Source organism: Kwoniella dendrophila, chromosome 6 (genome assembly GCF_036810415.1).
Source record: "Kwoniella dendrophila CBS 6074 chromosome 6, complete sequence".
In the NCBI taxonomy this organism is placed as follows: Eukaryota; Fungi; Basidiomycota; class Tremellomycetes; order Tremellales; family Cryptococcaceae; genus Kwoniella; species Kwoniella dendrophila.
Window position 1 is genome coordinate 94,893 of NC_089481.1, and position 14,552 is coordinate 109,444.

General features: G+C 36.2%; 4 protein-coding genes across 4 annotated transcripts; 3 read left to right on the plus strand and 1 right to left on the minus strand.

Annotated features, from left to right (window-relative positions):
• Positions 1 to 501: 501 nt before the first annotated feature.
• On the plus strand, positions 502 to 2,077 carry L201_004598 (uncharacterized protein; the record flags this gene model as incomplete). Its single annotated transcript, XM_066220339.1, has 9 exons — positions 502 to 507; positions 675 to 947; positions 1,054 to 1,136; positions 1,231 to 1,426; positions 1,523 to 1,541; positions 1,609 to 1,656; positions 1,723 to 1,809; positions 1,890 to 1,899; positions 2,002 to 2,077. The coding sequence occupies 9 exons, from the start codon at positions 502 to 504 to the stop codon at positions 2,075 to 2,077; spliced, it is 798 nt and encodes a 265-aa protein (XP_066076436.1).
• An 899-nt stretch (positions 2,078 to 2,976) lies between these two features.
• Positions 2,977 to 5,897, minus strand: L201_004599 (uncharacterized protein; the record flags this gene model as incomplete). Its single annotated transcript, XM_066220340.1, has 7 exons — positions 2,977 to 3,312; positions 3,385 to 3,835; positions 3,915 to 4,195; positions 4,289 to 4,570; positions 4,656 to 5,016; positions 5,093 to 5,412; positions 5,499 to 5,897. 7 exons carry the CDS (start codon positions 5,895 to 5,897, stop codon positions 2,977 to 2,979), a joined length of 2,430 nt encoding a protein of 809 aa, XP_066076437.1.
• Positions 5,898 to 8,849: 2,952 nt separating this feature from the next.
• Positions 8,850 to 10,366, plus strand: L201_004600 (uncharacterized protein; the record flags this gene model as incomplete). Its single annotated transcript, XM_066220341.1, has 6 exons — positions 8,850 to 8,967; positions 9,037 to 9,134; positions 9,205 to 9,463; positions 9,529 to 9,756; positions 9,799 to 10,057; positions 10,126 to 10,366. 6 exons carry the CDS (start codon positions 8,850 to 8,852, stop codon positions 10,364 to 10,366), a joined length of 1,203 nt encoding a protein of 400 aa, XP_066076438.1.
• A 599-nt stretch (positions 10,367 to 10,965) lies between these two features.
• L201_004601 (uncharacterized protein) lies at positions 10,966 to 14,535 on the plus strand (the record flags this gene model as incomplete). Its single annotated transcript, XM_066220342.1, has 6 exons — positions 10,966 to 11,270; positions 11,357 to 11,470; positions 11,534 to 12,137; positions 12,199 to 13,224; positions 13,283 to 13,465; positions 13,543 to 14,535. 6 exons carry the CDS (start codon positions 10,966 to 10,968, stop codon positions 14,533 to 14,535), a joined length of 3,225 nt encoding a protein of 1,074 aa, XP_066076439.1.
• Positions 14,536 to 14,552: the final 17 nt, after the last annotated feature.

The following is a 14,552-nucleotide window of genomic DNA, read 5'->3' on the forward strand; positions in this document are numbered from 1 at the left end:
ACACTTATCAAGGGGGTTACGATTATTACCATTCAGGAGTAACTAATCGGTTGCTCTGTTGCCAACCGCCAGTGTTAGGACTTGTGTTGGCGATCCTGAGATGCTGATCTATAATTGATCTGACACCAGAACAAAGCCCATTGGCATCTGCTCCCACTGAATGTTGAGAGCTCACATCTTTGATTCCTATACACATGATTTCGATGACACCATAACATATCATAAATTACACAGACAGGCTAAATCGCTTTACACTGAAATAACCACGTGCAATGATAACGGGATGAGGAATGTTTTACTGTAGATTACGGTTAATTAGATAACGACGTCTACTGACATCATCGATGAGAATATATGGTGAGGTAATCGTCAAAACCAAAGCAAATGGGTTATGGATCTCGCTATACTGACTTGACGAGACTCTTTTGTATATCTTCCTTCATACAAACAACAATATCCCTATTGAACAAGCTAAAAGGATAGAGAAACTCACAGACCAAAATGCCTGTAAGTATCATTCGATATCTTGTCATCCACCGGTAGACCTCTCGATGGATATCACATGTAACGGCTCGGTTCAACAGAGATGCAGACTCGTTGGACTACTCACATAAACTTTCTGGGTCGAAGTTTTGGACAGCTCGCTAACACATTTACCTCGATTTACTGAATAGCCTCAAACAGCATTAATAGTAGGTGCCTCAAAAGGCTTAGGTTTAGCTTTAGTTAAGAAATATTCAGATATAATCGGTGCAAGTAACGTTTATGCAACAGTTCGAGAATACATAAATGATGATGAAGAAAAAAAATCACAATTTCCAAAAGGTGTACATATTATAGAAGATATTGATGTTTCTGAAGAAGGTGTAGGAGATAAGATTGTTGAAGGTTTACAAGGTGCTGCTGTCGGTTTAGTCGTTTATGTTAGTGGTATTTTGAAGCCTGAAGTGAGTGAATCTGTCGAATTATCAGTCTTCTTCTTATAACATATACGAAAGAGTGACAAGGATATGGTACCGAAAGAACTCACTGAATAAGATATAATTACAATAGGAAATGGGTAAAGCAAATTGGAAAGATGAAATTGCAATGTATACGATCTGTGCCATTGCACCTGTATTTGTTGTTCAGTCGTTGTAAGTTAACACTTGCCATTATAAATCATACAAGGTGTGCGAGATCTTACTGACATCGAATAAATATCGATTGCTCTATGACTTGTTCTATCAGATTGATGTCGTCTTCCTTAGCACCAGAAGCTAAAATCATCCTTTTGACGTCGGAAGCAGGTTCAATCACATTAAGAACAGAAGGTGAAGGTGGTGGAATGTATGGACATCATGGTTCAAAAGCTGCTGGAAATATGGTTGGACATTTATTGAGTTATGATCTGAAAGAAAGGGGTGTTAGTATTGCTATGATTCATGTAAGTTTGGGTTTTAGTCTTGAGACGCTCGGAACGAAGGCAATGGAAAAAAAAACTGTAGAGCTGAAGGCAATTCATACCTCGTTATAAACATAGCCTGGATTCCTAAAGACTGGTAAGAATATCACTGCGTTTAATGCAGATCAGAATGACTATTAACCTCCTGATAACAAATATAACAGGAATGACTAAAGATGCAGGTATGGAAGAGTTCTATGATAAAATGGGAGGTAAGTTTACGACTAAATCGTTCATTGGGCTGAATCATTGATGCTGTTCAATTACATTCATCATAGCCGTAACACCCGAAGAAGCTGCAAGACCTTTCTACGAATTCGCTGAGAAACTAAATATAGATATGTCAGGTAAATTCTGGGCACCAAGTGAGTTTATTCTTGATTTAGTTGAAGGCTTGAATTGGGGAATTTTGAGATTGATTGTTTCGTCTTCTTTTTCATCAAAGTGGGAGCTAGGTAAGTGATGTCGTTGCTGCTATCTCCATGTGATACACTTGCCTGTTCGATCGCTAAGATTGGAAAGTTGTCGATAAGCTAATGTCTCACTGCTTCTTATAGGGGAATTGGTAATGCCGAAGAAGTACTTGGTAAAGAATGGACTAAACAACCTGGTCCACTTGAATTACCTTGGTAAATGTGTAAGAAAAGATAGTTAGAACTTTGTGAAATCTACCGTTGTCGTCAGATCATATTGTCATGTATCGATAGTTTAGTCGTATATTGGTTAGAAGCTAAGAAGATGTATCGGTAGATTACATTGACTATGCAAATCCAATCTGAACAAAATAATAACCCAAAAGCTATAGGATTGTTAATTGTGAATTCTGTCCTGGAGAAATACTACAGCACAATTGTTGTTATAGTTATTACCACTCGCGAATCCCACAAAATCCACGGGAACACCCACCCATCATCGAATAACGATTCACATCTCATTATCAATTGACAACAAACATCAAAGTGAAACAACCTATACCTTCTGCTTTCGTCCCTACCACAATACTCACCTTTCATTGCAATTCTGATAACAGAAAAATCTTTTTCAGGCGTTTGCCAATTTGGTTTAACAATTGAATCAGCTTGATTGATCCATGCGAACATCATCATCGATCCGGGTATAGGTGGTAACCATACTGATGATTGTGACGTTCTGTACCCTGTTAAGGAATATGGCGTTCTCATGAACCTTATACCTTATACAACTGAAGAACTTATAGGAGATAGATGATAAACTGAAATACTTGATTATCATGCAAATTTCATAAAGTTGGTCATCATCAATCGATAATTGCATTATAAAATCACTGATCTCAGCTCGTAAAGGAAATGTGCCTATCTATCTATCTATCTATTTATTTATTTATTCATTTATTTATTCATTTAGCTAACCATCTATCAATATACGTCTATATGGTAATGATATTACCCCATCTACCTCGATAACTTATACCATTGAAATTCTCTTTCTAATTTTGATACCCACATTTCCTTTTTCTTTTTCTTTTTTACTCCCTTTTCATCTTCCATCTTTTTTTATACTGAAGGACATAAATCTGTATTACCAGCAGCATTATTACCCCACCATTGAGGGAAAGGTTTTGATGGACCACCTGCACCAAATACAGCAAAACTTAAAATAAAAAGTACGAAAAGTGAACCACCATCAAAAGCAGCAGTAATTAAATAAGAATAATTTTTAAAGAAATATGGTTTATAATTTCTTAAATAATATTGTGTAAAGAAACCTGCACCTAAAATTGATAAAATTACACATGATTGAGTTTGATTAAAACCTAAATATCCTGCATAAGCGAAAAATTGTGGTAAATTTAAATCTGATGTTGAACATCGTCCTACTCTTGGTACGAACTATATATATCCACAAAAATCAGTTAAAATCTGCTTTCTTTTCTAAAAGTAGGTCATTCATAATAAACTCACAATAACAAAGATACGATGTAAAATGACTGCACCTGCACCAATAGCTAAACCAAGTGGAACGATAAAGTATTCACCTGATCTACCATAAAGTTTATCTGCTAAAGCCCAAGTTGTAGCAGCAGTATTTTGAGATTGAAAATAAGCTGGTGACCAAGCTGAAGAACCACTATTTGAATTTGTAAGAAGATCTCTATGTGAATTTACAACTGAAATCATTACAACGTAATTGATGAATGCACCTAAAATAACTCCATAAACTTGTGTTAACCATAAAGCTTGAGGAGGAATTTTAAGATATTCTCCCATTTTCAAATCTGAAGCTAAATCAAGAGACTGTGAAATAACTGAATGTGACCAAGCTGAAAAATAAAGATTTGCAACAGGTCTTCCAGGTGATGTTAAACCTGCAACCATTTTCATCAATTGATTCGTTGCTACACCATTTCCGAATCTAATTAAGTTTGAGCATTAACGCAGTCAGCTTTTGAATTATCAGAAAAATTAGATTTTCATAGGATGGTTTAACTTACCTTGAATACAAAATCGTACTAAATGGAGCAATAGCAGTACCAAGAACCAAAGAAACGATGAATGATCCAACAGATAAAGTGATTTTTTCTTTTACCACAACCACAATACCTAATACAAAAGCAATGACTAATAAAGCTACATACCAATACCAAGGTGCTTCTTTATATTTTAACATTGCATTGTGATGTCTATCTTCATAAACACCTTTTCTGCTTTGTTTGATTGATTTCCAAATATCTTTACCCCAAAATACGAATGTATGCGTTATAACTGCTCCAATCTGTGAATAAGTTACATTTGTATATATTAGCTCCATTCCATTCAAATCGAATGAATATAGTATGTGATCTTAAGAATACAATAAATCACTCACAGCCATATTACCAGCAATCATTGCCCAAACATAAGTTGAAGTAACTTTTGGTAAACCATATTCAGCTAATTTTTGTTCATCTAAAATACCATTAACGAAAACTTTTGTTGAAACGTATTTTCCACCTTCAGAAGTTCTTAATGAAGTTGATAAAAAAGGTAAATTTCTACCACCCCATGCATCACCATAATAAACAGCTAAGAAAGCAATCCAACAGACTACAATACCTATTGCGTAATTACCTTGAAGTTGTAATGGCATTGAAGTTGCTGCTGAGGTGATCTATGTACAATACGTGTCGGGAAAATTCAATCAGCATATTCATCTCGTGTACATGTACAAGGTGATAAAATGAAGGGCTGCTTACATATTGCCAATCGAAACTGAAATTTAAAATACCTAAACCTTCATTACTTAATGAACCACCAAATAAATTTGTTAAAATTTCAGCTTTTGATCCTTTAGCTTTCATTGAAGCTAAACAAGGTATTGAAACTGAATTTAACCAAGGGAAAATATATGCAGGGAAAAATTCATATAAAGCCATTCCTGTGAAAGAATACCAAAAGACTCTTAATGGTTTTGAATCTTTTAATGTATCCCAATGTAAAGTTTGTAATGATTTTACAGTTGGTATATTTGTCCAATAAACAGCTTCAACATGCCATACTGTTATAGGTCTAAATACTCCTGTTAATCCCATACCGAATAATCCGATACTCAATGTACTATCAAAATATCATGTTATGTCAGTCAGCTTTCGATGTTTTCAGGAGGATGATAAAGGGTCAATAGTCGACTAACCTTAAAATAACGGTAGTAGCGTTTAAAGGAATATCATAGAATAAATCTTGAACTGTAAAAACTGAAATTGCTGCTGCACCATTTGAAGCACCATAAGCAGTAATCGCAGCTATAGAATGTTCTTTTAAACCGAATGTAGATGGATTAACAAATTTCCATAATTTAATCCAAAATGTTAATGAACCTTGATTACCATTTTTTTCTCTAAATCTTTGTTCTAAATGATCACCTCTAGGTAAAAATTTTGCCCAACCATTTCCAATGAAATATAAGATTAAAACGATGAAAGATCCACTTATACTTGCTTGAGTGGGTTTAAACTATGCAAGTCGAAGGCAAAGTCGTAATATTACTTAGCCTAGCTTCAGGAAAGATCACTTTAAGATGAAACTGACGATCAACTTACAAGATAAATTTGATGCATTGAAGCTTGAAAACAAGCCATCAGAGTACCTAAAATAAAACTTCTAAATGTGATAGCTGGATCACCATCATCTCTAATCGATAACAAATGTTGTGAAGCATCTAAACCTGATCTAATGATATGTCCATCTTCTGATAAATCATCTGTTGATTTTAATTTTTCTTTATCATGTTCATCATCATCATTTAAATGACCTGCACCAACAAGAACTTTTTCATCTGTTACTTGATGATCATGATCATCGCCATTTCCATCTTTAACTCTACCATCAACTACTTTACTATCACCTGTCAAGTGAATCAAATCACCTGGCGGTTGTTGTCCACCCATAGGTGGATTAGGCCCTTGGCCAACCGTATTTAAAATAGCGACTTGATCCATTTTTTGTAACTAATTCTCTGTAGGTTAAGGTTACTATTAGTAGAAGCTACACCTTCTTCTGATTATCACTTGTAGAGATAAATCAGATTAGTCAGTGGGTATATTCCGTATATTTCTATACCAAATCTTCTTTGTCTACCAAATTCATTTCATCTGTCAGTTCATTATATACCACATTCTCTTTTCATCACACTGAACAATTTTCATTCTCGAAGTCTGAAAAAGATGATCAATTATTTGACATCGGTAGATTAAGAAGAAATGATGTGATCATGATGTGATTTACAATACAATGATACATCTTACAGATTCATTGTATGATTTTTTTGTTGTAACCGCACTCTTTCGCTCCAATATTCTCAAAAATGAGGAATGTAAATGGCGAATCTAAAACGATTGGAGATGTTCATTTTTCTTGGATTTTACCGCTTCCAACCGAGTTTCCGACCATATTTCTCTCTCTTGCTATACAGCGGATGGACGATCGGTCTAGAGAAGGAAACAATTGTTGATGAATAAAAGCTCCAATTTGATATTTTGATATTGTATTGTATTTGGAACCATGCGGTACAAAGGGTAAAAATGATGATAAAACCAAAACATACATCTGTCGGACCCTTGATACACACATAATTGCTCTCGACAGAATTAATTGGAACCTGAAGGGTTAAAGAGGCCAAGGAGGTTGATGTTTGTTTTTGGGTTTCGTCAAAAATTGGCCATATTATTTATCATTTTAGTCGAACAAAAAGCATAATTGTTGTTCCTGTTGGACTGTAATTCTACCTGCCGTAATTTTCTCCGGTTTTCTTCTTGATCACCATCGGCAAAAGTTTAAGCTTGTTGTCATTAAAGACTGGAATCACGTACGTAGTTACAATAATTAAAGCCATACTTTGTACCGTATGAATCATACAATGATTGAAGGAAGTCAGTCAGAAGCGGGCGCTATGATTTCTCTTGTCCTCTTGTGGTGTCTTTATCGCTAAAAAAAACAATGGCGTGATAACTTAAATATGTTCCGCCGTCGCTAGATCGGTTACCGAAAAGCTAACCACATGGGTAATCTTCGCTTTTTCTTTCATATTTACCATCTTTCTGAGGAATTCAAACGAATTATTCCCTAACTTAACAAGAGGCGCCATACATATCTGTATATATTCACCACTGCTGCAATACTCCGAAATACGATCACGCAATCTAAAAGGAGAAGAAGCGATATGTACAATCAAATAATGAATTACAGATAATACCATGCGCCTTCATGTTAGAATCCGAGATTATCGCGACACAGATCAAGCCAAATGGTGTAACATCCTATGGCAGTGAACGGGTTACATCGTCCGCTTCTGTCCGTTGAACACCGCGGGTAGCGTTGTGTCATCGAACAGCTGTTTTCAGAAAGATGGTATGGTACCAGTCGTCACTTGACGATGGACTTGATAAGTGATGCCATAGGTGCTAAACTCCAATACTAGGTTCAAAGATTGTGCTGAACGTTTATGAACATGCAGACTTTCAAATAGTATTGCTCCTTTACTCTTCGAACATTTCAGACAATCTCGAACACAGATTCGCAAGCGATACAACAATCCTTATGATTCGGGTATGGCTTTAATTCGATGCAGGACATACGCCTCAGCAAAGATGCCCATTGGTCTCCAAAACAACCACAGGATATACGTGACATGCGAAACGTTAGTGGTTAATCAGTTTGGTAGGAAAGGAAATCCCAATGTCGGGAAGCAACGAGATGACTATAAGTTCCTTCATGAAACTGAGATCCAACTTCTCGAATTACCCAATCTTATAGGGTCATTCAATTGTATCATCCTACACTATCGAAAACAACGATTATGGGCGACCAACCACCACTCGAACGTAACTGGCAATTTGATTATTCGTAGATTCATTCTCAACATTTTGTAATTCAACTTCTTCTTGTATAATTGGCTGTTCGATATGTGCAAGTACTGTTTCATTGCATTTTGTAGTGACCTTGAACATTCTGCTTCCCTGTTTGGAAAGGAGTGAGCGAGAACCGCCAAACAACGATATAACGATCAACTTGGTGAATCTGTTCAATTAGTCTGGCTGATACAGCATATATAAATAACGTATAAGTACTGTATATTCACTGATATCATCAATGTTCATGTACCTTGATGCGTCCATACTCCTCCACGATCTGTGACCACGGTATCTCGATATACTCTGAAAATGTTCGTGCGGCTAAGATCGGATGATCACTGTAGCTATAGATGATGGATGGCAAGAAAGACAAGATCAGTACAGTGCTAATGATAGTTGTGTAACTTGTCGCTCTTTCATCGTCTTCATACTTGTTTTATTGCTGTTGCTTGGATATACAGTGTATGTTCGCAAGCTGGTTGATCAAAGGGGGTCCTTTCAATTATTGATTATTAATTATTGACCAAAAATGAGGTAACCCACGGGCCGTCAAAGGAGGTCAACGGACCGAAAGATACACGCTAAATCGATTCATCATCAAGATGTCGCGAGCAGATATTCTCCCTTTGTTTCTGTAAAGCTCTAAACGTTTCATATTTTCATACGCTTTATACTTTAATAAAATAATGAACATTCCTCTTTCAAATACACTTTATGCAATATTCATATCGATGAGAATTGGTTCCGCTCCCAATCGATCAAACAACATGGTCGGTGTAATTATAGCCCGATCCCTTGCAGCTTTATTGAGCATGAATTGATAATAGACCGAACGACCGGATCTCGCTGAAACACCTTTCACTTTAATACAACCGGACCGGATACATCTCCCATCTTCACCTGTTCATTGCTGTTATTCTCAGCTGTCTATCCAGTTTCTACTTTTTATATTCATCTATACTTTCCTGCTCATCAGAATTTCATGGCCTATTACACAACACAACTTTAGCTCTACTCTCAGCCCAAGGTACTCAAAACATCATGTCAGACACTGTCGCCCCACTTTCTCTCACTCAAGAACAATCAGCAGATTACATCTCGTTGTTGACGGACGGTTTACTCCATATCAAAGATGAAACAGGTCGATTCTTACTAAAATGTGAGCTGAATAGCAATTGAACAGGATTGCGTGATTCATAAGACATGTACTAACGATGATGGACTCAAGTACACGATGGAACTTTAGTAGATACAAAAGGATGGGAACACCCAACAGAATTTTCATGGGAATGGACACATGGTATCGCTTTGACTGCGTTATGTCATGTAAGTATTGCTGATTCGATTTCAGAAAACCTAATATATAAAGCAAATTCTGATATCTTACCAATCTCAGCACTCAGCATTAGATCCACAATCTCCCGGAGCACAAAAATCGTTAAAAGTAGCTTTAGATTGGTTTGAAACTCAGTGGAAAAGGACCAACGGAAAAGGTGCACCTAAAAATATTAACACAATGTCACCGTTCTATTCTCTAGCTTGTTTTGTTGAAGATGGTAGAACAAAAGATCCAAAATGGAATGGATGGTTAGATGAATGGGCTGAATGGATTATGAATGGTTTACCAAAAACTGAAGAAGGTGGTTTCCAACATAGTAAGTGAGAAATCCTGCCTTTCCCGCTAAAAAAGAATCACTCAACTAACTTTTGACTTATTTAGTGACATACGTTAATATGCATGAACAAAATTTATGGGATGATACATTAATGATGTCTGTCATACCTTTAGCTAAAATTGGAATATTATTAAATAGACCACATTATATTGATGAAGCGAAATATCAATTTTTAATACATATAAAATATTTAGCTGATACAGTTTCTGGATTATGGTATCATGGATGGGAATTTACACCAGAACCATTGACAAATCCAACTTCTTCTGAAGGTGGTGGAAAAGAAACTGTTGGTGGAAATAATTTTGCAAAAGGTTTATGGGCAAGAGGTAATTGTTGGATAACTGTTTCAATTCCAATGTTTTTAGATATTTTAGGTGAAGAAAGATTACCAAAAACAGATCCAATTTATAGACATTTAGTTTCAATTTGGAGAAGACAAGTTGATGCTTTTGTTAGATCACAAGATCCAAAAACTGGTTTATGGCATACTTTAATCGTTGATCCTACTTCTTATGTTGAAACTTCTGCTGCTGCTGGTGTAGTTGCAGGTATTTATATGGGTATCAGACAGTGAGTGATGATTATCCAATCTCTGGCGCTATAGTTGATGCTGATCGTTGGCTGCCATGTCCTTATAGAGGATTGATCTCCGATCCAGTATATAAACAATGTGCAGACAAAGGGTTAGCAGGTGTTATAGCACAGATACAACCAGATGGTGAAGTAGCAAATGTCAGTTTCGGTACAGGTATGGGTAATTCACTTCAATTCTACAAAGATATCGCAATTACATCAATGCCTTATGGTCAAGCTTTAGCTATGCACGCTTTAGTGGAATGGCAAAGATTACAAAGAGGTGAAGGGGCTGCTTCTAAATAAGAACTAGCGGATTTGGATTATGAGCAACAAGAAACGATAATAAACCATGTACAATGACTTGGGATTTTGTATGCACCTTCTACTCTACAAATCTGCCTCTACGTGCACAGTGAGGATCAAAGAGTCGGGTATCGCCGAGTAAGATATATTCTCTATCTGCGTCGATCATACAAATAGAATTAAATGGGAAGGTGTCCTCCTTCATACGTCGACCATTTTCTTAATTTCTGAATCTCTGTCTATCGACGATACCTTACATCCCCTTCGTTCGGACGTGACAATATCTATTCTTGGAGTATTTCGGACTCAGTAGGTAACAACCAACAATCAACCTCCACTTCGCCAGTCCACCTGACACATTGTTTACGGGGTTACTATGAACCGAAAGTATAGCCCGACCGACGTTCTATCGGTTTTGCCCGTATCAGTTGTAAGGTATCCACCTGAAAATAGATTTTGAAGATATGCATAGATCAAGAACAACATGGTCAGCGATCATGCTGACGATTACTTATAAACCTAGAACATAGAGATGTAAGCGTTTCTTCCTCTTACAGTATGAGTAATGGACAACAGCGTCAAGGTGATTAAGCGCAAATATGACGACTGGAAATCCTCTTAGTTATCCAACATCTAAAAAACCTTTTTCTCTAGATGTTTTTCGTAATCCACCTAAAGAGTATGGTGGATCACCCTTCTGGGGATGGGTTACAAAACAAGAAAAGAAAACTACTTTAGAACAAATTGATATGTTTGAGGAAATGGGTATGGGTGGATTTCATATGCATACTCGTGTTGGATTAGATATACCTTATATGGGTGAAGAATTCATGGATATCGTTCAAGGTTGTGTTGAAACTGCAAAGCAGAAGGGAATGTATGCTTTTTTGTATGATGAAGACAGGTGAGTCAACGAATTTGTACTCCCAATGACAAGGAACTTTTCGAGGGAGTAGAAACCGGTGCTGATGACATGATATGCACACTTAGGTGGCCAAGTGGTTTCGCAGGTGGAAAAGTGCTAGAAGGTCACCCTGAACATAGACATCTACATCTCTTGTTTACACCATGGGCGTATGGTGAAGAGATTGGGTATACTAAGCCGTAAGTCCAACTTAAGCAGGCATTTCATCCGAATACACAGCTGCTAAAAACTTTTTTTCATAGTAATTTCCCTATTGCCAATGCGGCACCGATGAGAAGTGAACTTGGTGATTTATTAGCAATATACGCTATCAGACTTGAAGATGGGCGATTAGCATCATCACGAAGAATTTCCAGTGCAAAAGAAGAAATCGGATCAGATGAAAAAGTATGGTATGCATATGCAGAACCTTTACCTGATAGTGGTTTTTTTGGTGATCAAACATATACAGATTTATTGAGTGAAGATATGACAAAAAGATTTATTGAATTAACACATGAAGTATATAAAGAAAAAGTTGGAAATGAATTTGGTACTGTTATACCTTCAATGTTTACTGATGAACCTCAAATATGTCCAATGTCAACTCTGAATCAAGCTGAAAATTTACAAGATGTTTTTTTACCTTGGACAAAGAAAATTATCGATTCTTTTAAAAAATCAAAAGGTGCTGATCTACTTGAATTACTTCCTCAACTTATATGGGATCCAGTTAATCAAGATAATAATGTAACGAAATATCAATTCTTAGATCATATATGTGAATTATTCGCTTCGAACTATATGGGCGTTCTTGCTAAATGGTGCGCGAAGAACAATCTTTACTGTACAGGTCACCTCAACGGTGTAAGTTGGATGATTCATGATGTCTATTGTGTGCAATATAGCTAATATCTCTCGATTGTAGGAACCCACACTCGCTTCTCAAGCCGCTCAAAATGGTGAATGTATGAGATGTTATCGAGAAATGCAATTTCCAGGAATTGACATGTTATGCGATAAAAGAGAATTGAATACTGCTAAACAAGCAAGTTCAGTGACCAGACAATATGGTCGATCTGGAATGATGAGTGAATTATATGGAGTTACAGGATGGGAATTTACATTTGAAGGACATAAAGGACAAGGAGATTGGCAAGCTGCTTTAGGTGTAACATTAAGAGTACCACATTTATTTTGGAGTACAATGGAAGGTGAAGCAAAAAGGGATTATCCTGGATGTATAGGATATCAATCACCTTGGTGGAAAGAATATCATCAAATTGAAAATCATTTTTCAAGATTGAATTCAATCTTAACTAGAGGTAAACCAATCACAAGAATCGGTGTTATACATCCAATTGAAAGTTTTTGGTTATGTCTTGGACCTAAAGATAAAAATTCACAAGAATTAGAATATAGAGAGAATGCTTTCAGAGAATTAACTGAATGGTTATTAAAATCGCATTTGGATTTTGATTTCATTTCAGAATCTTTATTACCTGAATTATCAAACCTAGACAATGTTACTGGGGATACTTTGCAGGTAGGTAAATGTAATTATGAAGTAATCATTGTACCAAATCTAAGAACGATTAGAACAACTACATTGGAAAGATTACAGAAATTTTCCAAAAATGGTGGAAAAGTAATCGTAGCTGGTATAACACCTACACTAGTTGATGGTCAAGTACCTAAATCTACACCCGAGATTCCAGGTTCAATTATTCTACCTTGGTCAAAAGCTCAAATCCTTGAAGCATTATATCCTCATCGGGATTTGGATATGATCGTTAGTCATACCACACTTTATCGAGCTCAAGGTACAAGAGCCGATTCATTATTTTATCAAATGAGGGAAGATGGAGACGATAGATATGTGTTTATATGTAATACAGATAGAAAAGAATCATGTCCAGTTATATTGAATATCAGAGGAGAATGGGCTGTTGAGGTGAGTCGTCAGTTTGATGTACATAGTATATATACTAAGATAAGGCTTCGAAAACCAGGTACTTGAAACGTTCACTGGAGCTTTATGGGAAATAAAAGCTGAGCAAGCTAATGGTCAAACGACTTTTACCTACTGGTTTGATGGTTGCGAGAGTGTGGCTCTTCGGCTCAGACCTGGAAAATCTCAAGCGGAAGCTAGAGGCCAAACTATCATGAGAAAACATTACAAGCAAGTTGGCGATGTGAGTGCCCAAGTCTCATAAGCAGGTACACAGGAATAGATCGGTTTGAAATAGGCTGACATATTATTGATTATCAGGTTAAACTCGAATCAGTCAGTCTGGAAGAACCTAATGTTCTCCTCCTCGATTTTTGCGATTATAAATGGAATGATGAGCCTTGGCAAGGTCCCGAAGAGGTATTAGCTGTTGATCAGCTTTTACGACGTCGTCTTGGTCTTTTCCTCAAAGGTGCCAAATTCCGTCAACCATATACTATACCTGAATCTAAACGTAAACCTATCGGTAAACTACGATTGAGATTCACTATCAATTCGAAAATCGATGTTGAAGAGAGCAAATTAGCCATTGAGAGTCCTGATAAAGTCAAAGCTTATCTTGATGGACAAAGTATAGATTTGACACCATCAGGATGGTGGGTTGATAAATCAATCAAAACTATACCTTTCCCTAGTTTCACTAAAGGTAAACATACGTTGGAATTAGAATATGAATATGGTATGCTTACGAATCTTGAAAGAGTTTATGTACTAGGTGATTTTGGTGTGGATGTTAGAGGTAGAACATCATGTATCGTACCATTAAATTTAGATGAAATTGAATTTGGTGATTTGACAAGACAAAATTTACCATTTTATTCTGGAAATGTAACCTATCATTGTTCGATTCCTTCTAAATACATTAATCAAAATGAAAATCAAAATGAAGTTTTAGCAATTAGAGTAGCTAATTTTGCTGGATCAGCCGTATCAGTTGATCTTAATAAAGAGAGAAAAGCTTTATTGATACATGAACCATATGCTTTCGAATTAGGTAAATTAGATCATAAAGAAAAAGATTATTGTAAATTAGATTTTAAATGTTATGGAAATAGATTCAATTCATTTGGTCAATTACATTTAGTACCGAATAAAACAAATTGGTTAAATGCTGATTCATGGAGATCTGATTATGATTGGTGGTCTGAAGAATATAATTTCTCAAAATTTGGTATTTTAAATTCACCAAGGGTTCAACTGCCAGGAGAAGAGGTGTTCTCCATCGTCCGCAGAGGGCTGACTTTACATGTATAGAAAAACGGATTTGGTGG